The sequence below is a fragment of the Coregonus clupeaformis genome, chromosome 9 (assembly GCF_020615455.1).
Source record: "Coregonus clupeaformis isolate EN_2021a chromosome 9, ASM2061545v1, whole genome shotgun sequence".
Taxonomy (NCBI): domain Eukaryota; kingdom Metazoa; phylum Chordata; class Actinopteri; order Salmoniformes; family Salmonidae; genus Coregonus; species Coregonus clupeaformis.
The window spans coordinates 52,786,915-52,810,773 of NC_059200.1; the positions used below are offsets into that span (position 1 = coordinate 52,786,915).

The 23,859-nt window shown below is 43.8% G+C and overlaps 1 protein-coding gene across 2 annotated transcripts in view; it reads left to right on the forward strand.

Annotated features, from left to right (window-relative positions):
• Positions 1 to 1,855: 1,855 nt before the first annotated feature.
• LOC121574084 (rabankyrin-5) overlaps positions 1,856 to 23,859 on the forward strand; it is a 39,202-nt gene continuing 17,198 nt past the window's right edge. The window contains exons 1-19 of one of the 2 annotated variants that reach the window (XM_041886675.2): positions 1,856 to 2,023; positions 4,578 to 4,794; positions 5,484 to 5,602; positions 5,884 to 6,019; positions 6,283 to 6,406; positions 10,509 to 10,658; positions 11,949 to 12,114; positions 12,416 to 12,620; positions 12,857 to 12,925; positions 13,169 to 13,374; positions 13,571 to 13,668; positions 13,902 to 14,109; positions 14,241 to 14,339; positions 15,508 to 15,661; positions 15,956 to 16,124; positions 16,398 to 16,516; positions 19,405 to 19,561; positions 20,041 to 20,241; positions 23,641 to 23,817. In XM_041886675.2, coding sequence (XP_041742609.1) covers positions 2,014 to 2,023; positions 4,578 to 4,794; positions 5,484 to 5,602; positions 5,884 to 6,019; positions 6,283 to 6,406; positions 10,509 to 10,658; positions 11,949 to 12,114; positions 12,416 to 12,620; positions 12,857 to 12,925; positions 13,169 to 13,374; positions 13,571 to 13,668; positions 13,902 to 14,109; positions 14,241 to 14,339; positions 15,508 to 15,661; positions 15,956 to 16,124; positions 16,398 to 16,516; positions 19,405 to 19,561; positions 20,041 to 20,241; positions 23,641 to 23,817 — 2,784 coding nt within the window. In that variant the 5' untranslated portion in view covers positions 1,856 to 2,013. The remainder of the gene's footprint in view (positions 2,024 to 4,577; positions 4,795 to 5,483; positions 5,603 to 5,883; positions 6,020 to 6,282; positions 6,407 to 10,508; positions 10,659 to 11,948; positions 12,115 to 12,415; positions 12,621 to 12,856; positions 12,926 to 13,168; positions 13,375 to 13,570; positions 13,669 to 13,901; positions 14,110 to 14,240; positions 14,340 to 15,507; positions 15,662 to 15,955; positions 16,125 to 16,397; positions 16,517 to 19,404; positions 19,562 to 20,040; positions 20,242 to 23,640; positions 23,818 to 23,859) is intronic. The other variant, XM_041886673.2, reaches the window with a different exon arrangement.

The following is a 23,859-nucleotide window of genomic DNA, read 5'->3' on the forward strand; positions in this document are numbered from 1 at the left end:
GACCTTCGACTTCCAATGTCCTCGCTGGAAGACTTGAGGAGAATTGAGGGCCAACTTTAAGATCAAGACTTTAAAAAAAACCTGATGTGACAAAATATCATTATATCATTACATGTATTGCTGAAAAGTAATCAACCAAGCCATAATCTGACCCAGAGTACCATTCCAGCTTTCTTCAAATTAGTATTATATTCATCATATACAAGTTTTTGTTTTTCAGACCATATATTTGGGACTGTCTGGAGGGATGACCACCAAGGAGAATGTGTGGAGAATCCTCTCAAAACTCCTTACAAGTGGCCTGGCCATGAAAATGAATTGGAGAGGGGCCAATGGGAAACAGGCTTTTGAACCTCTTGCCTTAAAAAGTGTTGTTATGGGTAAGTTTGCTTTCAAGGCCACTGCATGGGACAGAGAGGCATAATGTCACAGAAGTGATTAATTAAATAAAACAGGCCAGCATGTCGATTTGATTGTCAGCAGAGAAGTTCATTATTACAACACAGTTTTCAAGGCAGGAAGAATATAATGAACTGGAAATATTTAACAAAAAGCCATTGATAAAACTATTTTGTATGGATAGGGGAGTTGCAGAAACTATGAGTCATATTCCAAATCAAATCAAATTTTATTTGTCACATACACGTGTTTAGCAGATGTTATTGCGGGTGTAGCGAAATGCTTGTGCTAGCTCCGACAGTGCAGTAATATCTAACAAGTAATATCTAACAATTTCAGAACATATACCCAATGCACACACATTTCAGGGAGTATTTCAATAAGTGTTCTATTTTCTCTCTTTCTGATATTTACAAAGGTGCTGTGCGTTGCAGCTATTCTGAAGTTCCTGATGTGGAGATAGAAAGATACATAAAACGATGGATGCAGCTAGCCCCTGACAGAGATGGAGGGAGAAAAAAGAGAGAGCGAGTGAGAAGTGACCAGACCTTGGAGGAGTGATGGAGAAAAGTGAATGCCTACCAGAGCTTAAATAGAAAGAAAGCTTAAATAGACAAAATCAACTACTTCTCATTGTTTCTGTGATCAAGAAATAAAATTAACATTTAAATAAAAATGTTGAAGAGTCTTTGCTGTTTAAGTAGTATTTTAGTATTTTGATACTTTGTGCAAGGCAATTGATCAGCATTCAAAACTTTGTTGATGGGTATAATTTGTATGTATAATAGTAATATTTAAAATGACTAAATCGGGTAATTCTGTATACATTTATTAAAAATTGCATCGGGACGCTTCTGGGGGGATTCTGGTAAGATGCCAGCAAAGTCGGCTGAATTCTGGTAGACGGAAACGGCCCGATGTACTTGGGCCCATTCTGGGCAGTCATTAATTTTGTTTCCGGGCCGAGTCCGACACCTGATTCCGGGCCGATTCAATCAGTTCTGGCCCCCCGAAAGAGGGCCGATTCCTCATTGCTAGCTGGGTCCTTGTGGAGGGCCTAGCACCTGCAGGCTGACGTCGGTCGTCAGTTGAACGGTGTTTCCTGTGACACATTGGTGTGGCTGGCTTCCGGGTTAAGCAGGCGGGTGTTAAGAAGCGCGGTTTGGCGAGTCATGTTTCGGTGGACGCATGACTCGACCTTCACCTCCCGAGCCCGTTGGAGTGATGAGACAATATCGAAATTGGGGAGAAAAAGGGGGTGTAAAAGAAAAAATAAATGGATGAATAGGGGGGAAGTAACAGGCTTCACACTCCAGTACAGTAGGTGGCGGTGTACACCCCTAACGGTTTCGATCCTCCAATACACATTGTAAGAAGAAGAAAATGTTGAGTGAGAATTTACTTTCACCGCCCACTTTCTGCTTTGTCATCTCGCGATAGAAAACCAACTGCATGATTTAATTTTGGGGATCTTTATTATCCACCCGCACAGTAAGTGGCGGAATGCACATATACTTGTTGCGAACCCCATTATACCAAAGAAGAAGAAGAAGAAGAAGAAACTAGAAAACCAGAAAACCAGAAAACCAGAAAACCAAAAGCCACGGAACCAACATGGCGGAAGGTATGTGTATGTTTACGCCCTTTCTTTATTAGCTAGTTAGATGCGGATTAAATGTATTACAGGAATCGCTGAATGACTATACGAGATTTGATTTAATTTGCAATGTTATAAAAGATAAACGACTGTCTCTTTTTCATCTTGTGTAGTTAGCGGCTAATTTTAACTTGCAGCTAGCTAGTGGGTCGTCACTAGTTACTACAGCCACAAAGTCATACACCCCGCCCTTTTCTACAATGTATCTTCTTAAAATGCTATTTTAAATTTCACCTCACTGCTAACCTTATGCCTAACCCTAAATGAAGACCAAAAAACTACATTTAGTTTTCATGAATTTTTACGATATAGCCAATTTTGACTTTGTGGTTGTACTATCTAGTGGAAACCTTAGCTAGCTTGTAAGGTGGTCTGGTGTGGGTTGGGCGGAGAAGGCAGCTATCCATCTATACTAGTTTAGCTAGACACTTCTTTAATTCGCAGGGTGCTTGAACGTAATTAACTGGATTGGTATATAGCTAAAGAAAGCCGAATGTGCTGACGCAGAATGCATAAGGAAAGTGATTATACACTTCTTAATTTGCTATCAGTAAGAAAACGTTAGCTTTTTTGTCGATATTGTAGTTAAAACTAACTGTGCAAATCGACCTCTTAGGAGGAGTCATTTTATGTCGAGAATAACGTTACAATGTAGCTAACTAGCGGGCTAGGTAAGGTTAGTTACTCAGCTAAATTAAACATTGTAACCAAATGCAAAATTGGTGTTGCATTATTGAACGCTTTTGTTTTTATTGTAGCTAGTTAGCTGAAAGGGTAGCTGCCTAGATTTTATGAGTTTGTGGGATACATGCCAATTAATCTCGACTGAAGATAAATGTAACTAATTTACCTGCTTTGACACAGCGGTGTCAGTACAGTGGTCATGTTTTGATTAATGTGACTACCGCCAGTTTATTTATTTTTTGCTCATTCTGCTGTGTGGCAGCCTGAGAGTGCATATACAGTAGGCCTACAGTACATGCTAACTAACTACTCTAAATCAATTATAATGCTACACTAGCAGGTGTTTGTGTATCTCTAGTTTAGAGATCCCTGTTATATGGATATCTTCCATGTCGTGGAGTTGAGTAAACTCTGCTAGTGTTTGTGCTGCCTACAACTGTTGCATGGATTGATTTTGTTCAGTATTTCTTTTTTTGTCATGCTAAGCCACCAATCATTTTTCACCAGCTAACGTTAGATTTCATAAGCTTGTCTCTCGTCCATTGAAGTCCCAAGTGCTGTGTACACTTGGAGAAGGCTATAGTTGTATTGCTCCTGTAAAGCTTATTCTAAAGATGTCTAAAAGGGCTGAGTTGAAGGTAATAAGCTTAAAACATGCAACAAAAAATGGCATTCATATCCTCTTTTCAAAACGAATGGAACATTATGAATGAAGTGTGACAAGTATGAGTAGCACTGGGGTAATGCATGCATTCAGATTGTGGCTCTGAAACGTTTTTTTGTTAAACAGCTCAGCCTATCTTGCTATTGCATCAGTGAGCCTTTCCTGTGGTCGTTGATCAGGTGGTACTGGCAGCCGCCCATGACTATAGCCAGTAAGCTAGAGTTAGCCTTACCCTCTGACCCATGGGAGGGAAAAGTTATGTGCTGCCTCAGCATTCTGTCTTCACTCAAAATTTAGGGCGAAAAGGGAAGGAAATGGGAGAGGGAAGTTAAGTGCAATCCTGGGCTGAGTGGGCTCAGATGCGTAGTAAGCCCTAATGTGAAATATCCATAGCCTATATCCAGACAGGAAGCTGCCTTGCAAAATACTAGGCCTCCTTTAAACAATACAACCTCGATTAGGGTTACTTTGGCAAGAAAAAAATACCCAAGTCTCCATCCAGTTATTATGCGAGTAATGTCATACCATATAAAATAAATCACAACCGCTGTGATGGAAACAGGAGGTTTTGCAATTTTTTAAAATAAATGCCGACAGATAATTTGTTTGGTCGACATGGTGAGATGTTTTTGTCTGTATAATGTATTATTTTACATTTACATTTTAGTCATTTAGCAGACACTCTTATCCAGTTAGTGAGTGCATACAGTTTCATACTGGCCCCCCGTGGGAAACGAACCCACAACCCTGGTGTTGCAAGCACCATGCTCTACCAACTGAGCTACAGGGAACTGTAATCCCCAGAAATATTTCATTCCAACCTCATGTCAGAGCCTATAGACTAGAGCTAGGTGATATGGACATAAATCCATATCCCAATAAATCGACTGAAATTTCACAATAACTATAAATTGAACAATAAGTATACAGTGTGCATCGATATCAGTAAAATGTCTGATAAATTATTGGTTTGATCGATATCAATAATTTTATATTTATCATCCCAGCTCATTATGGGAGAAATGGTGACGGAAACTCCTTTATGCGCAAATATTGATATAATAACCGTCATATCGAAATAAACTTGTAGTCACGCAATGACATGGTGTGTGGTCCTCCCACTATGCCTCGTCGGGAAAGCATGCAGTTATCTCTTTACTCTCTCTGGGACAGAGGAGGTGGCCAAGCTGCAGAAGCACCTAGCCCTGCTGAGGCAGGAGTATGTGAAGATGCAGCAGAAGCTGGCTGACACAGAGAGGCGCTGTGCCGTGCTGGCTGCTCAGGCCTCTGGCCAGGGCTCCACCAAGGCCTCCGTAGCCGGGTCAGAAGACACCTTCATCAGCCGCCTGCTGGACATCGTGTCCGAGCTCTACCAGCAGGACCAGTACAGGTGAGGGTAGTGGTGTGGAGGGGAGGTGTGTATTTGTGTGTGTGTGTGTGTGAGTGGGGGGGGTGGCATGTAGTGTGTGATGTATGCAGTGACATACTCCCATGGTCACACCAGGTAAGAAGACATTTACATTTTACATTTTAGTCATTTAGCAGACGCTCTTATCCAGAGCGACTTACAGTTAGTGAATACATATATATATATTTTTTTTTTATACTGGCCCCCCGTGGGAATCAAACCCACAACCCTGGCGTTGCAAACGCCATGCTCTATCAACTGAGCTACATCCCTGCCGGCCATTCCCTCCCCTACCCTGGACGACGCTGGGCCAATTGTGCGCCACCCATGAGTCTCCCGGTCGCGGCCGGCTGCGACAGAGCCTGGATTCGAACCAGGATCTCTAGTTGCGATGCAGTGCCTTAGACCACTGCGCCACTCAGACCTACTGTGCTTTTGCTCCTTCGTTTTCTTGAGGTGGAGAACAAGAAAATAATTGCACTTGATGTGATATCATTGGTCAATGACACCAAGGATACATTTTTCCCCATCGATTATACCAAACCGGTCTTAGATTCTATGATTCACAGATATCTACAGAAATCCTGAGAAATTACGCAATACCTACCTAGTTACTTTAGCTATGAATATATTCTTTCTCACTTATGTTGTGGTTGTTGCCATGTTTGTAGTGATCTGAAGGTGACTGTTGGAGAGACGACGCTCAACGCTCACAAGTTTGTCCTGGCTGCTCGCAGTGATGCCTGGAGCCTGGCCAACCTGGCCTCCACCTCCGAACTGGACCTGTCTGGTGAGCTACCCTCCCTTCTGTCACACTCACGTCACTATAATCCAGAATTTAATCTCTGTTAACCCAGAAGTAAAATCTCACATATTTTGGTTTGTTACGCCATGAACTTGCTGAGCAAAAACAAAGACTCCACCCTCGAGTCCATTGTGTTCACAGTTTTGGTTTCTTCCAACAACTGCATTTAAAAGCGGTTCATTGATAGTGTAGCTTTAGTTCAGTTAAGTTATCTTTCGTTCCACTCTGGGTAGTTAAAACCGTCTCTCCCATGCTGGGTGTTCCAGATGCCAAGCCGGAGGTTGCCATGGCGATGTTGCGCTGGGCCTACACAGACGATCTGGAGCTCAGTGAGAACGATGCCTTCCTCATCGACCTGATGAAGCTGGCCAACCGCTTCCAGCTGCAGCTGCTCCGAGAAAGGTAGGCAGGGGCTGAAACACATTGGCTGTGTTTGAGAGCATCAATTCTGCTTAGTCACGGATCGGTTACCGACTGTCATCTCAAACTCACATACACACACTCTGGGGGCTATAAGGTGTTCTAAAGCCAAGTGTGTGTTTACTGCCTAAGGGCACATGTACTCTTTGTGTTTTCCTTTCCTCTAGGGTGGCTATAAATGCATTGTCCAATATTTCTGATTGACATCAGTGTTCTCAAACACTGCTTTTGTTCTCTTGGAACAGGTGTGAGAAAGGGGTGATGTCATCTGTGAATGTGAGGAACTGTATCCGGTTCTACCAGACGGCTGAGGAGCTGGACGCCACCACCCTCATGAACTACTGCGGAGAGATTATCGCCAGCCACTGGGTGAGTCTCCACTGTTCCACTGACTGTCCAACTGTGGACAGGACTGTCTCCATGTTTATCGGAAAGTCCTGGCTGGGATTGAAGGGGCTTGAATCAATACACAGTTCATTTCATATCTCAGATGATGTCCAGTAGTGCTCGGCCTGATCATGCATCACTCATTATACTGTCATCTCAATTTACAGTGCTATTGATTATTCTCTAGCTCCCATCTGGATGATCTGTTACATACTTCACTCTCCTTAACCTCATCTAAAAATATGTTTCGAAATACCTTAAAGGGAAGATTGCAGAATTAGGTTGCTGTTAAAACATTCTGATTTGTTTCATCCTTCCAACTAAAAGTCCCAATGCGACATATCACTTTACATTTGTATTTTGGGAGAAAGTTATATTTGACCGAAGTCATGTCGGTAAAGTGACGTAAAGAGGAGCACTACACGAGCAGGAGTGAAGCAAGCCACTGTCCACATAAGACGGTAAAGAACGAGTCCTATTCTTTGCACATTGAAAAATGGCAATTTATCATTGACCATATCCTCTAGTTTAATTATTCTGTATTGCAAAATAATTTTTGCTTATACAGCGTGCAGGCTTTTAGCATAGCCCCTTTTACACCCCTGCTAGCTTACCCCTACTAGCTAACCACTAGCATCCAATAAACGCATCACTTATTAGCAGTTCAGCACATCAACATTTCTCGTACTGTTACACAAAATCAAGATAAACCTTTACCGTCATAGTAGACATTGAACGTTTATAACCAAACTGGCTAAAACTCTGTTGGCCGATGGTAGCTATAGCTAGCCACATGCTAACCTAAGTGCTACCACTAGCAGTAGTAAATCCAGGTATAGTTGCTAAAACAAACATCGCCTTCCATGATATCCTGCATGTTATGTCGGCCTATAATGACCAAGCAGTTCATCGAAAATAAAGACATAAACAATTACATTAATCAGATTGGTATTTGACCATTCATTTCTGCAAAACATGCAGTATTCTGTTGTTGTAGTTGTTGTAGCTAGCTTGCTAGCTAGCTTATTCTATCACCAAACACCATGCTAGATCCGTGTGAGTGGGCCAATTAATTTTGCATGGCCCAGTGCACTTGGATAACTGTATATCTAACTTTTTTATAATCTACTAGCAACATGACATGACAAAACTATTTTGCGCACTTTAGTACCTACTTACCCGATTCAGCGCCATCACCGAAGCCGCCCTGTGGTGCTGTAACACCGTTGGTGTCAGTGGACTTGGAACCTACATATACTGTGGGCACAGAACCAGTTTTTAGCCTCCGCTTCATGGTGAATCCACTCTTCCACTGTTGGAAGCCGTCATAAACGTTTGGGGCAAAGTGAGCCCCGACTATGACTGAAGGGCCAGGGGTTCCCCTGACCCAGTCTGCCTGAAGCGGTACAACTTTTTTCTCGCATTTCGACCAAACATGCATGCCAGTAAACGGTGCACTGCCGCCACCACCAGGCCGTTCCTCTCTTGACGTCAAAGCCGCAAGGTATTGTTGGTATGAGTTTTTGATAAATGTAATTCAAATTGCGAAAATAGAACTGTGTAATATTTGTTGTTCATAAACTTTTGCCTAAAGACCGATTTTAGATGGAATATCATCTCTCTACTTTGTTAGATTTGCGGAAATATAATGTGTAACCTGTCCTTTTTAAATGAAAATGAATCCAGTCAATAATCTAGCAGCCAAGTTGTACTCAACAGCTCAATCTCTATGGTATCACTACTTAGTTTCCCGTAGCAACCACAGTGATTCCCCTATATTTATTTAGCAAATCGTTGCTGCCGCTACAAAAGATACTGTATGAAAAATGTTCTCTCTCAAAAAATTGTTTAAATATATATATATACACTACCGGTCAAAAGTTTTAGAACACCTACTCATTCAAGGGTTTTTCTTTATTTTTACTATTTTCTACATTGTAGAATAATAGTGAAGACATCAACACTATAAAATAACACATATGGAATCATGTAGTAACCAAAAAACTGTTAAACAAATCAAAATATTTTATATTTGAGATTCTTCAAATAGCCACCCTTTGCCTTGATGACAGCTTTGCACACTCTTGGCATTCTCTCAACCAGCTTCTCCTGGAATGCTTTTCCAACAGTCTTTAAGGAGTTCCAACATATGCTGAGCACTTGTTGGCTGTTTTTCCTTCACTCTGCGGTCCGACTCATCCCAAACCATCTCAATTTGGTTGAGGTCGGGTGATTGTGTAGGCCAGGTCATCTGATGTAGCACTGAAGGTGTGTTGGGTCATTGTCCTGTTTAAAAACAAATGATAGTCCCACGAAGCCCAAACCAGATGGGATGGCGTATCACTGCAGAATGCTGTGGTAGCCATGTTGGTTAAGTGTGCCTTGAATTCTAAATAAATCAGACAGTGTCACCAGCAAAGCACCTCCACACCATAATACCACCTCCATGTTTTACGGAGGGAAATACACATGCAGAGATCATCAGTTCACCCACACTGCGTCTCACAAAGACACAGTGGTTGAAACCAAAAATCTCCAATTTGGACTCCAGACCAAAGGACAGATTTCCACCAGTCTAATGTCCATTGCTTGTGTTTTTGGCCCAAGCAAGTCTCTTCTTATTAGTGTCCATTAGTAGTGGTTTATTTGCAGCAATTAGACCATGAAGGCCTGATTCACACAGTCTCTGAACAGTTGATGTTGAGATGTGTCTGTTACTTGAACTCTGTGATGCATTTATTTGGGCTGTAATTTCTGAGGCTGGTAACTCTAATGAACTTATCCTCTGCAGCAGAGGTAACTCTGGGTCTTCCATTCCTGTGGCGGTCCTCATGAGAATGCCAAGAGTGTGCAAAGCTGTCATCAAGGCAAAGGGTGGCTATTTGAAGAATCTCAAATATAAAATATATTTTGATTTGTTTTAACACTTGTTTTTGGTTACTACATGATTCCATATGTTATTTCATAGTTTTGATGTCTTCACTATTATTCTACAATGTAGAAAATAGTAAAAATAAAGAAAAACCCTTGAATGAGAAGGTGTTCTAAAACTTTTCACTGTGTGTGTTTTTATTTATTTATTTGGGATGGTAAAATGTTTTCAGTGTAAACTTAAACGACTAAAACCAGGATAGGAAGTATATAGAAAAGATAATGGAGCAATATATATTTAAATAAGATCATCTTTGAGCACTAACGATCACCAAAATTAACTAGACAGTCAGGGAGAATCTAAAATTCCAAAAATGTCATGGCATGGGGCCCCCATTGATTTTGTTGTTCTGTTTAAGTGATTCCGATAGCATAAGAACACGGCATAAGCAATGGCAAAATGTCGTATTGCAGCGAACTTGCTTTAAAACTGTAAACTTTTCTTTCTGCCTATGGCAAAATGTGTAGAACAGAACATTTGCTTTAAAACAGCAACATTTTGTCTAAGGACAGACTCAAATGTTTGGTCGGCGACCACACCATTGGTCATGCCCACCGCTGCTGAAAAAAATCCTAGGGGAAACACTGAAACTGGTCGCCTGGACTGTCTCCATGTGTCCAGTCTGTGGGGTGTATCCCATGTCTTTTAAGTCCTGAGCCCAGACCTGAGTTATATCTCTCTCTCTCTGTGTCAAGGAGCCCATCGTCTTATAACCTCATAAATCCCATGCTCGGCGGCCAGAATCCTGTGATTCTCAAGGTCCTGTTAATGACTAGGACCGAGGAAATGACTTGTCATTTTTCTTCAGCTGACTGCTGTTAGTGCTGCTGCTGACGCTGTGTGACTGACTGCTGTGGCTCCTGAAGCCTCAATCTGCTGTTTCATTATACTTGTATTACTCTGGCGTAGGCTTTGATTAGAGGTTTGGACTGAGGAAAAAGACAAAAGAAACTGGAAAGAAATTAAATATTGAAGACACGCATCCTCCTGTCTTACTGTAACACCACTTAGATCATAGAATTTCTAGAAGGGACAAAGCCCCTCAAGACCACCTTGAATGGGAATGTCTGTTCTAGTAATTATATTTCTGTGACCCAGATGACAGAGCATTTTTCATATTAAAAAATAAAATAAACTCCTTTGTCTCAACAGGATGACCTGAGGAAAGAGGACTTCAGCACTATGAGTGCTCCGCTGCTCTACAAGATGATCAAGTCTAAAACAGATTTCCCACTTCACAAAGCCATCAAAGTCGAGAGGGAAGACGTGGTCTTCCTCTACCTCATTGAGATGGACTCGCAGGTGAGTGAAAGCTTCACAGGTTTGCCTCGGAGACCCCCCAAGTAGTTTCAGGGCTTGTAAAATTATACCTAGGCTAAATATAAGCCTTGCACAACCAAAAGACTCACTAATAATTTCATTATTTTATCAAAACAGTTTAACCTGCTTTTTTTGCAAAAATCACTGATCTGACTTTCAAGTCTGTCTATGAAAATGCCATTTTTGTTACTATAACCAAAACCATGCAAAATGCAGTGCACATTAATAATGACCAACTTCTGGTAGCAGGCATTCTAGAACATTAACACAGGTCTCATAAACAATCTCTGAAGCACAAGCCCACATGCTAGTGAGTAGCCAGCTAATCTTTATATTTCGAGTTTAGCCAACTTGGATCTATTTGCTAGCTAACAAAGTAGAACAGTTGAATTGTTATGAACACACCCTCCTGTATGTCTCCAACCTCCAACTGTTAGAACAACAGCCTGTTCACTTTGTTTAGATGTTGAAATCAAGTGGCCTACCTGGGTAAGAAGATAAGCATTTCTCAAGTTGCTATGCCAATTCCTTATATAAATATGTGTTATGCTGCAAGCAGTGCGTGACAAACTGAGCATAATTTTCCACAATCATGTTCATTGGGCTCCCGTGTGGTGCACCGGTCTAAGGCACTGCATCTCAGTGCTTGAGGCGTCACTACAGACCCCCTGGTTCGATTCCAGGCTGTATCACAACCGGCCGTGATTGGGAGTCCCGTTGAGTGGCACGCAATTGGCCCAGCGTCGTCCGGGTTTGGCCGGTGTAGGCCGTCATTGTAAATAAGAATTAGTTCTTCACTGACTTGCCTAGTTGAATAAAAAAACCAAATGAATTCTCCCGTTTCAGTAGGATCTGCTATGTTCTAAATGTTGGAAGTCGAGATAAAAGGGTATCATTAGAAGGGGAATCAACCGATTTCTGTTGGACCAAACCTCAAATGCAAATAGCGAGTTGAAACTGCTTGTTGTCACAGAGGAAGAAGGGATCTTTTGTCGAGTGGCGGGGGGAGGGGCTTGGTGTTTGTGCGAGTGGGAAGGTGCATGGTACACACAGCACACAAGGAGCGATGAAGAAGAGACTGAAAAGGTATTGCGATACAGGCATTTGGAACATCGTGCTAAAAGATTCATTTGATTTATCACCCAGCCCCGTATTCACAAGGAGTCTCAGCTGGAGTGCTGAGAAAGGATCCGTTTACAGAGCAGTGTTGAGAAGCCAACTAGACCGTTTTTATAAAAAAATGTATACATGTTGTATTCTCCACATCTCCAGTTGCCTGGGAAGCTGAATGAACTGGACAACAATGGCGACTTGGCCCTGGACCTGGCTCTGTCTCGTAAACTGGAGAGTATCGCCACCACGCTGGTCAACAACAAAGCAGACGTGGACATGGTGGACCAGAGTGGCTGGAGCCTCCTTCACAAAGCCATCCAAAGAGGTAGTGGGTGTCGCACATTCTTTCTCTACAGTATGTCACGTAATATATATGGCTTCAGGTACATTGCATTATCAACAACAACCCTCCCCATGTAAGCTCAATGCTGGGCTAGAGATTAACCGTGTTGAATACTAAGGGTAAAGACACACCCCATTGTGTGTCCTACTTCTCCACACGTCTCCTGATGTGCGCACTACTACAGCACCCGCACACACAGCCAGTCATGGAATGGGAAAGTGTGGAGAATGGAGACGTGCGTCTTGATTCCCTCACCCTTTCTTCTCTTCCTCTGCCCCCGCAGGTGATGAGTTCGCCTCCACCTTCCTGATCCGCCACTCGGCCCAGGTGAACGCGGCCACGGTCGGGGCGGTGGAGACCCCCCTGCACCTGGTGTGTTCTTTTAGCCCCAAGAAGCACTCTGGGGAGGTGATGAGTGGCATGGCCCGCATCGCAGAGGCCCTACTCAAGATAGGGGCCAACCCCAACATGCAGAACAGCAAGGGAAGGTGGGTAATACTATACAGCAATCACTCTGATCCATTGAGCCCATCTGGTGTGATATAGCAACGGTCTATTCGAGTTGGAGCTTGATTTAGACTGATTGTTCTGACTTCAAATCAGCATCTGAACTTTATAGACACAATCTGCCATTGCTTCTAATGCTTTGATCTGTTTGTGTGAGTTTTTTTTCTTCATGATCCCAATACTGTGATGCTATACGTTTTTGGTTTTTGTTTCACAGAACTTCCCTACATGAAGCGGTGGTGTCGGGGAACGAGCCTGTGTTCAACCAGCTCCTACAGTGTAAACAGTGAGTTAAAACAGAAAACCTTTTACTAAACCAACCACATGTCCTAGTCCCCATTGACCTTATTGAAAACATCCTGAGGTGTAGCCTCTATTTCCTGCTGTATTACTGTCATATTTCCTTCTCTCTTTCCCCATTCCTCTCTTTCCTCCTTTCCTCTCCTATTCCCTCCTCTCTTTGCCCCTTTCCTCTCGCCCCCCCCCCCCCTCTTTCCTCCCCTCTTTCCTCCTGTGCCTCTCTCCTCAGGCTGGACCTGGACCTGAAGGACCATGAGGGGAGCACAGCTCTGTGGCTGGCCCTGCAGTACATCACCGTGTCCTCTGACCCCAACGTTAACCCCTTCGAGGACGACGCTCCGGTGGTGGAGAATGGAACATTGTTTGATGAAAACAGCTTTGCTGCCCAGCTCATCCAGAGAGGCAGTAACCCAGACGCACCAGACACAGCCACAGGTAAAATGTCTGATTTGAAGGGAACATGCGAAAATGTATACATGTTTATGTATGATTTGTAACTTGAATGAAATAATAATAAAATAAATGAAGTATGAAACGATATGGAAGTCAGTGCACTATTATGTTGTTGAATCTTACTCTTTTTCTCCTTCTCTCACTTCTTCCTTCCTTCCCTCCATCCATCCCTCCTCAGAGAACTGTCTCATGCAGAGGGCAGCAGGTGTAGGCAGTGAGGCTGCCGCCCTCTTCCTGGCCACACATGGGGCAAAGGTCAACCATGCCAACAAATGGGTATGAAATTATGTACTGCAGAATCACACGATACATCACACCCCTGTCAGTTCATCACAAATGACTACTTCAGACACTACAGTGCAATAGTGAATCTTAAGTTCTGCTGCTTCAAACTGCACTGCATCACAAACTACTGCGTCATACAAGCTATAAAAAAAAAACACACTCTATCCTGTCTGTTTGTATGTCTGACTCTCTGTGTATGTATGTCTCCTCCTCCTCGCCCATAGGGTGAGACCCCTCTCCACACGGCGTGTCGCTGTGGTCTGGCTGGCCTGACGGCAGAGCTGCTCCAGCAGGGGGCTAACCCTAACCTGCAGACCCAGAAGGCCCTCCCCGATGAGGCCCTGGCCCAGGGGGTGTCCCTGCAGAGCCCCCTCCACATGGCCATCGTACACAACCACCCCGACGTGGTGTCAGTCATCCTGGAACAGAAAGGTAGGTTAGTGGACAGTGGGCAGCAGCTCCACGTCAATCAGCCCAGGAGATGAATGAACATGATTGACACCCAGAGGGAATATTGAATTTGTTACCGGCATACCGACAATGTCATTTCCTGGTGTTTCCAGCCAATGCTCTTCACGCCACCAACAACCTACAAATCATCCCAGACTTCAGCCTCAAAGACTCCATGGACCAGACGGTGTTGGGCCTAGCCCTCTGGACAGGTAAGCTTCACTAACAACAAAAACACTACACTCACCAGATGGGTAGCTACTAGCTATGTCAGTGTGAAAGAGCTGGCCGACGCTCTATCAATTAAAATGCATTTAAAGGGATACTGTGAGATTATGGAGTTTGTCTACATAAACAGAGTCAGATTAACTTGTGGATATCATTTTTATCTCTGTGTGCAGTATGAAGGAAATTAGAGGTAGTTTTGTGAGCCAACGCTAACAAGCGTTAGCGCAATGACTGGAAGTCTACAGGTAGGCTAGCATATGCTAATGTACCTTTAGACTTCCAGTCATTGGAAGTCTACAGGTACTCCACAAATTCATCTGACTCTGGGTAAGTAGAAAAACAACTTAATTGCCAGAATCGCGGAGTATCCTTTTAAAAACAGACTGAGTAGCTTCATGTCCTTGTAGGGCTCACTCCTTCACACTTCCTCCTCCTTTTCCAGTCTCGCATGCCATGGATAGCGAGACAAACGGAGGTATGTGCAGCCAAACGTTTCTAGTCATGATAGTCCAACCTAAAACATAGTCCATAGACCGGTGGTTTTCAACCTGTGGGTCCGCACATTTTAAACGTAAAAAAATTATAGATTAATTTTCTTCCAAAATTAATAACACTTGGGAGTATTAATAGTATTTTAAGCTATTTTTACATGTACTTTTCACAATGCAAATTGTTAATAAGAATAGTAGGCCTTTAACTTGTAACATTCACTGCTAAAATGGACTAAATTTGACCACCAAGATAATTTTTTTAAATTATTTGTGACTCCGCGAATGGTGGTCCTCGTGCTTTTGACTGATTTGGTGGTCCCCGGAACGGAGAAGGTTGGGAACCGCTGCTATAGACGTAGTCCCCACTGTAGTCTAGCAGTAGCTCCCCTTACAGATTGTCCCAGATTGAGGTCCTGCTCCTGCCGTGTGCGCCACTGCTTTGCCTGTGCTTTGCACCTTCTTTTGGACTTTTCGCACTGTTCGATCAAGATACAGAACAAATCAACAGTGGAGAGGTGCAATTGACAGGATTTTAAATAGGATTTTAAAAGGGTAGTTTGGTCTCACGGAACAATGTTCTGCATCAGATCATGTGTTCAACCTCACTGCTGTTCGGGATCCACAGCATTCAGTCTGCCTGTGTCTCTCGTCTGTCCCTCAGGTATACACACCATAGCAGCCCAACTCCTGGGCTCTGGGGCGTCCATCAACGACACCATGTCCAATGGTCAGACCCTGCTGCACATGGCCATCCACAGACAGGACAGCAAGAGTGCCCTATTCCTCCTGGAGCACCAGGCTGACATCAATGTCAAGTAGGAGGACAGGATGGGGACAATAAGTCACAGATCAGGAGCTTCATAAACCAGCAGTTGCATTTCTCAATTCTTTATTTCCCCTCGAGGGGAATTTAATTTGCCTTCTTAAAAGTCAGACAACGTATCATACAAAAACAATGGAGCAGTCTCCCATTTTATACAACAATGCAAAGATGTATGGTAGCACAAGCCATAGATGATATGATCTGTAGTGTTGCACATTGGCTGTGTATCCCTGTGAGGTGTTTATGTAAGTAGGTGTAAAAGACCGACATGTCTCCATCCCCGCAGAACCCAGGAGGGTGAGACTGCGCTGCAGCTGGCCATCAGTAACCAGCTCCCCCTGGTGGTGGACGCAATCTGCACACGGGGGGCCGACATGTCCGTGGTGGACGAGAGGGGACACCCCCCTCTGTGGCTGGCCCTGGAGAACGGCCTAGAGGACATCGCCTCCACACTGGTGAGACCTGAGGAAGAGGGGGGTAAAGAAGGCGGCGAAGGGGGAGGAAGTGTGGTGGTTGTGGAAATGGGAGCTCACAGATGAATGCAAATAAGTGACCATGGAATCCCATGATGGTTGTATGTGAGAGCCTCAACTCAGTATGCTAGTCTATAACGTGCATGTCATAAGTAGGGCGAGGAGTCATCCAGGTCAGGAAAAAAAACTCCTGGCCGGTCCTAGTTTTGAGTGGGATTGGTATGTGAATATGTCTGCTGGTCTCTGCTACTGTAGGTCCGACACGGTTGTGACGCCACCAGTTGGAGCTCTGGTCCCTCAGGCTGTCAGCAGACCCTCCTCCACAGGGCTGTGGATGAGAACAACGAGGTCACCGCCTGCTTCCTCATCCGCAGGTCTGTCTGATCACTCATCCCTCACAACGCACTCATTCCTCTTGATCAAATTAACATATTTGTAGAATGGAGAGTGTTGCCGACCCGCCTCAATGGGTGGCTGCACTCATCCTTTACTATGGTCTCACAGCAAATGATACTCATCCCTCTTTTATAACAAATATATAAACTGCTTTTTATATCCGAGAGAGTGGCACCTCACCTTCTAATGCCCTTATCCATCAATGTGCCCATAATCCTTTTTGCGGCATTTGTTGATAACTAAATCTGAAAATACTCTGGATAGGGCTGGGCGATATGGCTAAAATATAATATCACAATAGTTTTCAAATCACTATTTTTGTAATCTTTGACAGTATTTTATGTTTTTGAATAATAAAACTTCTACATTTGCTGTATGAGTAGTGCGTGACCCTACGGCGGCAACACATACATGATTTCGTGATTTCAATGGGTCTTTCTCCTTTCTGATTGTTTTATACTGTTCAACTTCAACCAAAAATAATTTCCAGTATTTTCATCAATTTCTGCATTTCCTGCACTCATTTGAGATCATTTCCACACTGCCACGTAGGGCTGTACGATATGGGCAAAAAATCAAGGCCTTATTTTTAACCAAATGTTGCAATTGCTATTTGACCATTTTAGATCAAAACACTTGGGTGAACTGTTGGAATCATGGAAATTGAATGATTATTCTAATTCCATAGTTAGAATATAATAGTGGGCACTTTGAATACAGTGTTGTTTGACATGACAACTAATGAAAATGCCAGGGAGGAGTTATTGTGACCGGGTAGGAACCAAAGTGTTGGTCAGTGTTTTCTAGGGGACCCCATAATCTTTGGCTACCTTAAATGTTTATTCTTCATGTAGCCAACATATTCATGCTTTGCCTATTCCTCTTTGACATAGAAGATATTGTTGCACAATCAATATGCTGATTTAGGCCTACACCATCACTGGTACCAGGCTGGACAGCTAGCTACGTTTGCTCTGACTCAGTACATTTATTAGCTAGCTAGCTAACACTATTTAGCAAGAACATGCTAAGAATTGTTGTTCACTCATTTACCCCAAGTCTGGAAAGGATGGCGGGGTTGAAAAGTAATAAAAGGGAGTATATATATAAAAAAAACATGGGGGACTGGAAGTGATGCAGACAATTACATTGATGGAAGTTACAATCTATCAGCAATATTAAGCTGATCTACCCCCCCAAAAAAAAATAACTTGCTAAGAAAAGACAAACTAGCTGTTTGCAGATGTAAGAAACACAAACTAATAGTGCAATTATAGAACGCATGTGGATTTATATTAAGAAGCAAAGTGGAAACATCGTTGTCATCAACATTGTTGCATGTGCTGCATTGACCATGCAGACTGAACACAAGTCCCTCCTGGTCAAGCAACAACAAATGCGCTCCTTGAGTGACGTGGCGTGGAGAGGGATGACTCAAGTAGCGGTGTAAACTATAAAAATGTACGTTACACACGGCATATCACATTTTAACAAACCCAACATTCAAATACTGTTAGAAGGTAAAGTAAAAACCCAAACTGGTCCTTGCATCAATACCGGTATATTGGGTAAGGTGGGCATGATTATAAATGATAAAATATGGTCTTACAGTGTTAAGCTTTCACAAGGCAATTCAGAGAAACAGATTGTAATTTTGGTGTGCATGGAAAGTCATGAGGGGGTCTGACAAAGTGCGCAGAAGCAGAGTATATCTCCAATTTCAGCAGAAAAGAGAGGTGCGAACAGATCATCTTCCTGTGTGATCACTACCTTCTCTCAATTAATGATTTTATAATCCTCAACGCCTCATCTTTCTAAATACATTGAGTCAACTTAATTTACAGCATTTCCCTAACTCGGACAACAAAACATTTGCAAATGTTGCCCAATTACCGGGAGGGATGTGGGCAAGGTGCTCGTTCAGAACCGCTGTCAGTCAAAACCCATACAGTGCTGTGAAGGGCAGAGCCAGAGCTCTGACGTCATGTATAGCACGTTGGTGTACAGCCACTATGTTCCAATTTAGGCACTAATTAGTGCCCAACTCTGCCATTTTCAACCCGGGTTAAGCCAGTGTTTTTTTGGGGGGGTTGGTTTTACTGTTTAGCAGAGCCTGGGTCTGGGTGATGATCAAGCTCACACTTATTGTTGTTTGGCTGCTAATTCAAGTGGTAGTATTTCTGTCTGTAATAAAGCCCTTTTGTGGGGATAAAGTTATTCTGATTGGCTGGGCCTGGCTCCCCAGTGGGTGGGCCTATGCCCTCCAAGGCGCACCACCCATGGCTGCACCCCTGCCCAGTCTTGTGAAATCCATAGATTGGGGCCTATTGAATTTATTTCAATTGACCTGATTTCCTTATGAACTGTAACTCAGTAAAATATTTGAAATTGTTGCATGTTGCGTTTATATATTTCTATTCAGTATAGTTGAGGAATCCATCTTGGTTCTGAATGAGTCAGCAAGAGGATGTAGTTTCATGGTTAATCAGTGTGATCCATGCCTTATGACTGTGTAAACTCACACACAGCCCATACAAATCTGTCCCAGCCAACAGGCTTACTGTAGCTCTGTAATTACCTCAGGTGATCTGTCTTGTCGACAGAGCCACTTTATCATGCCAACTCGTTCATGGGGTAACTGGGTGTATTTCTAATGTTGGTTTAACAGAGGAATGAAAGGGTAAAGACACTTAGCGCTTTGAAATTGAGTTTTATTTACAGGATCTATATCAGATAGTGATCTATCTACAGTGTTTTCTAGTCGAGTGTACGCTGCTCTGTCAATGGCTTCCAACGCTCTAGTTTCTTACTGTAACCTGTTGGTATAGTGCCAGCTGAAATGTGTCTAATCCTGTCTCTCCTCTAGTGGTTGTGATGTGAACAGCCCGCGGCGTCCGGGTCCTAGCGGAGAGGGGGATGAGGAGGCCAGGGACGGACAGTCACCCCTCCACCTGGCAGCCAGCTGGGGGCTGGAGGAGGTGGTGCAGTGCCTTCTGGAGTTTGGGGCCAATGTCAACACACAGGTACGTCTTACTTACTTACTTAGGCCTTTTACTCCTCATGGAGCCTAGGCCATCTACAACAGCTTTTCAGCATATGCAGTCTCACTGACTGTCAATCCACAGGTCAGTCTCACCAGGCAGTCACTCCTCTAAGCACAGGAATCTCCCACTCCTCACTTTTAATAGATTCCTCCACTTTGAGAGTCATGATCTAAAAGCATGCTTAATGAGTGAGAGTGAGTGGGCGGCAGGTAGCTTAGTGGTGAAGAGCGTTGTGCCAGTAACCGAAAGGGCGCTGGTTCTAATCCCCGAGCCGACTAGGTGACAAATATGTCGATGTGCCCTTGAGCAAGGCACTTAACCCTAATTGCTCCTGTAAGTCGCTCTGGATAAAAGCGTCTGCTAAATGACGTAAATGTAAAAAAAAATGTAAATGAGTATCTCGCGTCTGTCCCATCCAAGTCCATTGATTGTGGCTAATATGAGCTATGTCTACCCAGGACTCAGAGGGCCGGGCTCCAATTCACGTTGCCATTAGCAGCCAGCACAATGTCATCATCCAGCTGCTCATATCCCACCCGGACATACGTCTGAACGCGCGTGATCGCCTGGGCATGACCCCCTTCGCCTGCGCCATGACACACAAGAACAACAAGGCTGCAGAGGCCATCCTCAAGAGAGAGCCCGGGGCTGCCGAACAGGTGAGAGAGACTCACACAAACACACACACATCACTTCTCCCTGTTTATTTTGTCACATACTACCCCGTTACTTTACCTTTGTTATAGTGATGGGCATTTGAAATCAGTCAAAAGTTTGGACACACCTACTCATTCAATGGTTTTTCTTTATTTTTACTATTTTCTACATTGTAGAATAATAGTGAAGACATCAAAACTATGAAATAACACATGGAATCATGTAGTAACCAAAAAGGTGTTCTTCAAATAACCAACCTTTGCCTTGATGACAGCTTTGCACACTCTTGGCATTCCCTCAATCAGCTTCATGAGGAATGCTTTTCCAACAGTCTTGAAGGAGTTCCCACATATGCTGAGCACTTGTTGGCTGCTTTTCCTTCACTCTGAGGTCCGACTCATCCCAAACCATCTCAATTGGGTTGAGATTGGGGGATTGTGGAGGCCAGGTCATCTGATGCAGCCCTTACACAGCCTGGAGGTGTGTTGGGTCATTGTCCTGTTGAAAAACAAATGACAGTCCCACTAAGCCCAAACCAGATGGGATGGTGTATCGTTGCAGAATGCTGTAGTAGCCATGCTGGTTAAGTGTGCCTTGAATTCTAAATAAACCACAAACAGTGTCACCAGCAAAGCACACCCACACCATCACACCACCTCCTCCATGCTTCACGGTTGGAGCCACACATGCAGAGATCATCCGTTCACTTACTCTGCGTCTCACAAAGACACAGCGGTTGTAACCATACATCTCAAATTTGGACTCATCAGACCAAAGGACAGATTTCCACCAGTCTAATGTCCATTGCTCGTGTTTCTTGGCCCAAGCAAGTCTCTTCTTCTTATTGGTGTCCTTTAGTAGTGGTTTCTTTGCAGCAATTCAACCATGAAAGCCTGATTCACGCAGACAGTTGATGTTGAGATGTGTCTGTTACTTGAATTCTGTGAAGCATTTATTTGGGCTGCAATCTGAGGTGCAGTTAACTCTAATGAACTTATCCTCTGCAGCAGAGGTAAGCCAGTTTCATCATAGTGCTTGATGGTTTTTGCGACTGCGCTTGAAGAAACGTTAAAAGTTCTTGAAATGTTCCGTATTGACTGACCTTCATGTCTTAAAGCAATGATGGACTGTCATTTCTCTTTGCTTATTTGAGCTGTTCTTGCCATAATATGAATATTATTCTACAATGTAGAAAGTAGTAAAAAAATAAAGAAACCCTTGAGTGAGTAGGTGTGTCAACTCTTGACTGGTACTTTATATAGTTTCAGCTTAAATGGAGACTTGTTCGCGCGACTCAGGATAGAGCCATAATTTGAAAGCGTGTTCTGTTGCCAACATGGCTAGCTAAGTTACAAAATACGATTGTAATTTTGGTGCGCCTACAATAGTCCGGTTCATTCAAGTGCGTGTTCCCTGTCAAATTTCTTCACAATACAACAAACAGCTTTTTCTGAACAGAATGATCCTAAGGTATGATGCTATGTCATCTTGTGACTTTACATCAAGCATAGTGATCATAAACGTTGACACTGTATATGACATGAGTTTTATGAGTCCAAATGTGCACTTCACATTTCCAAATAATGGGTGTTTTGGATTGCTTGTATGACATCAAAGCTGTATTTATTATAATCTTCAACGTCTCCTCTTTCAAAATACACTGCTCAAAAAAATAAAGGGAACACTTAAACAACACAATGTAACTCCAAGTCAATCACACTTCTGTGAAATCAAACTGTCCACTTAGGAAGCAACACTGATTGACAATACATTTCACATGCTGTTGTGCAAATGGAATAGACAACAGGTTTGCTGTGTCTGTCAGCGTAGTGTCCAGAGCATGGAGGCGCTACCAGGAGACAGGCCAGTACATCAGGAGACGTGGAGGAGGCCGTAGGAGGGCAACAACCCAGCAGCAGGACTGCTACCTCCGCCTTTGTGCAAGGAGGAGCAGGAGGAGCACTGCCAGAGCCCTGCAAAATGACCTCCAGCAGGCCACATGTGCATGTGTCTGCTCAAACGGTCAGAAACAGACTCCATGAGGGTGGTATGAGGGCCCGACGTCCACAGGTGGGGGTTGTGCTTACAGCCCAACACCGTGCAAGACGTTTGGCATTTGCCAGAGAACACCAAGATTGGCAAATTCGCCACTGGTGCCCTGTGCTCTTCACAGATGAAAGCAGGTTCACACTGAGCACGTGACAGAGTCTGGAGACGCCGTGGAGAACGTTCTGCTGCCTGCAACATCCTCCAGCATGACCGGTTTGGCGGTGGGTCAGTCATGGTGTGGGGTGGCATTTCTTTGGGGGGCCGCACAGCCTTCCATGTGCTCGCCAGAGGTAGCCTGACTGCCATTAGGTACCGAGATGAGATCCTCAGACCCCTTGTGAGACCATATGCTGGTGCGGTTGGCCCTAGGTTCCTCCTAATGCAAGACAATGCTAGACCTCATGTGGCTGGAGTGTGTCAGCAGTTCCTGCAAGAGGAAGGCATTGATGCTATGGACTGGCCCGCCCGTTCCCCAGACCTGAATCCAATTGAGCACATCTGGGACATCATGTCTCGCTCCATCCACCAACGCCACGTTGCACCACAGACTGTCCAGGAGTTGGCGGATGCTTTAGTCCAGGTCTGGGAGGAGATCCCTCAGGAGACCATCCGCCACCTCATCAGGAGCATGCCCAGGCGTTGTAGGGAGGTCATACAGGCACGTGGAGGCCACACTCACTACTGAGCCTCATTTTGACTTGTTTTAAGGACATTACATCAAAATTGGATCAGCCTGTAGTGTGGTTTTCCACTTAAATTTTGAGGGTGACTCCAAATCCAGACCTCCATGGGTTGATAAATTTGATTTCCATTGATCATTTTTGTGTGATTTTGTTGTCAGCGCATTCAACTATGTAAAGAAAAAAGTATTTAATAAGATTACTTCATTCATTCAGATCTAGGATGTGTTATTTTAATGTTCCCTTTATTTTTTTGAGCAGTGTACATCGAGTCCTCATTATTTACATCAGTTTCCTCACTCAGACAACAAAACATTTGCAAAAGGTGCCCAATTAGCGGGAGTGATGGGAGTAACTTCTTTTCAGGCGTTGTTCAAGTTAAGAACCACTGTCAGTCAAAACAATACTGCGCTGTGAAGCGGAGACCTTGAGCTCTGACATCATGTATAACGTGTTACTATACTGCTACCGTGTTCCAATTTAGGTGCTTATCAGTTTTCAAATCTGTTATTTTGAACCCGTATACGGGTACGAGTGTAAAGAGTTAAAATAGGCCGCATACTAACGTCCGTTCAGCTATTTAAATAACCGTGCCCATCCCTCCTTTGTTAGTAACGCCAAACACATTGTGTATGATGAAGTCTAACCCACAATCATTCTCTTTCCTCTCAGGTGGATAACAAAGGGCGTAACTTCCTGCATGTGGCGGTGCAGAACTCTGACATCGAAAGTGTTCTGTTCCTGATCAGTGTCGAGGCCAACGTGAACTCCCGGGTGCAGGACGCTGCCAAGCAGACTCCTCTACACCTGGCTGTTCAGGCTGGCTCGGAGATCATCGTCCGCAACCTAGTAATGATACCTATCCTACCTCCTCACCTGGAGCTAAACGGC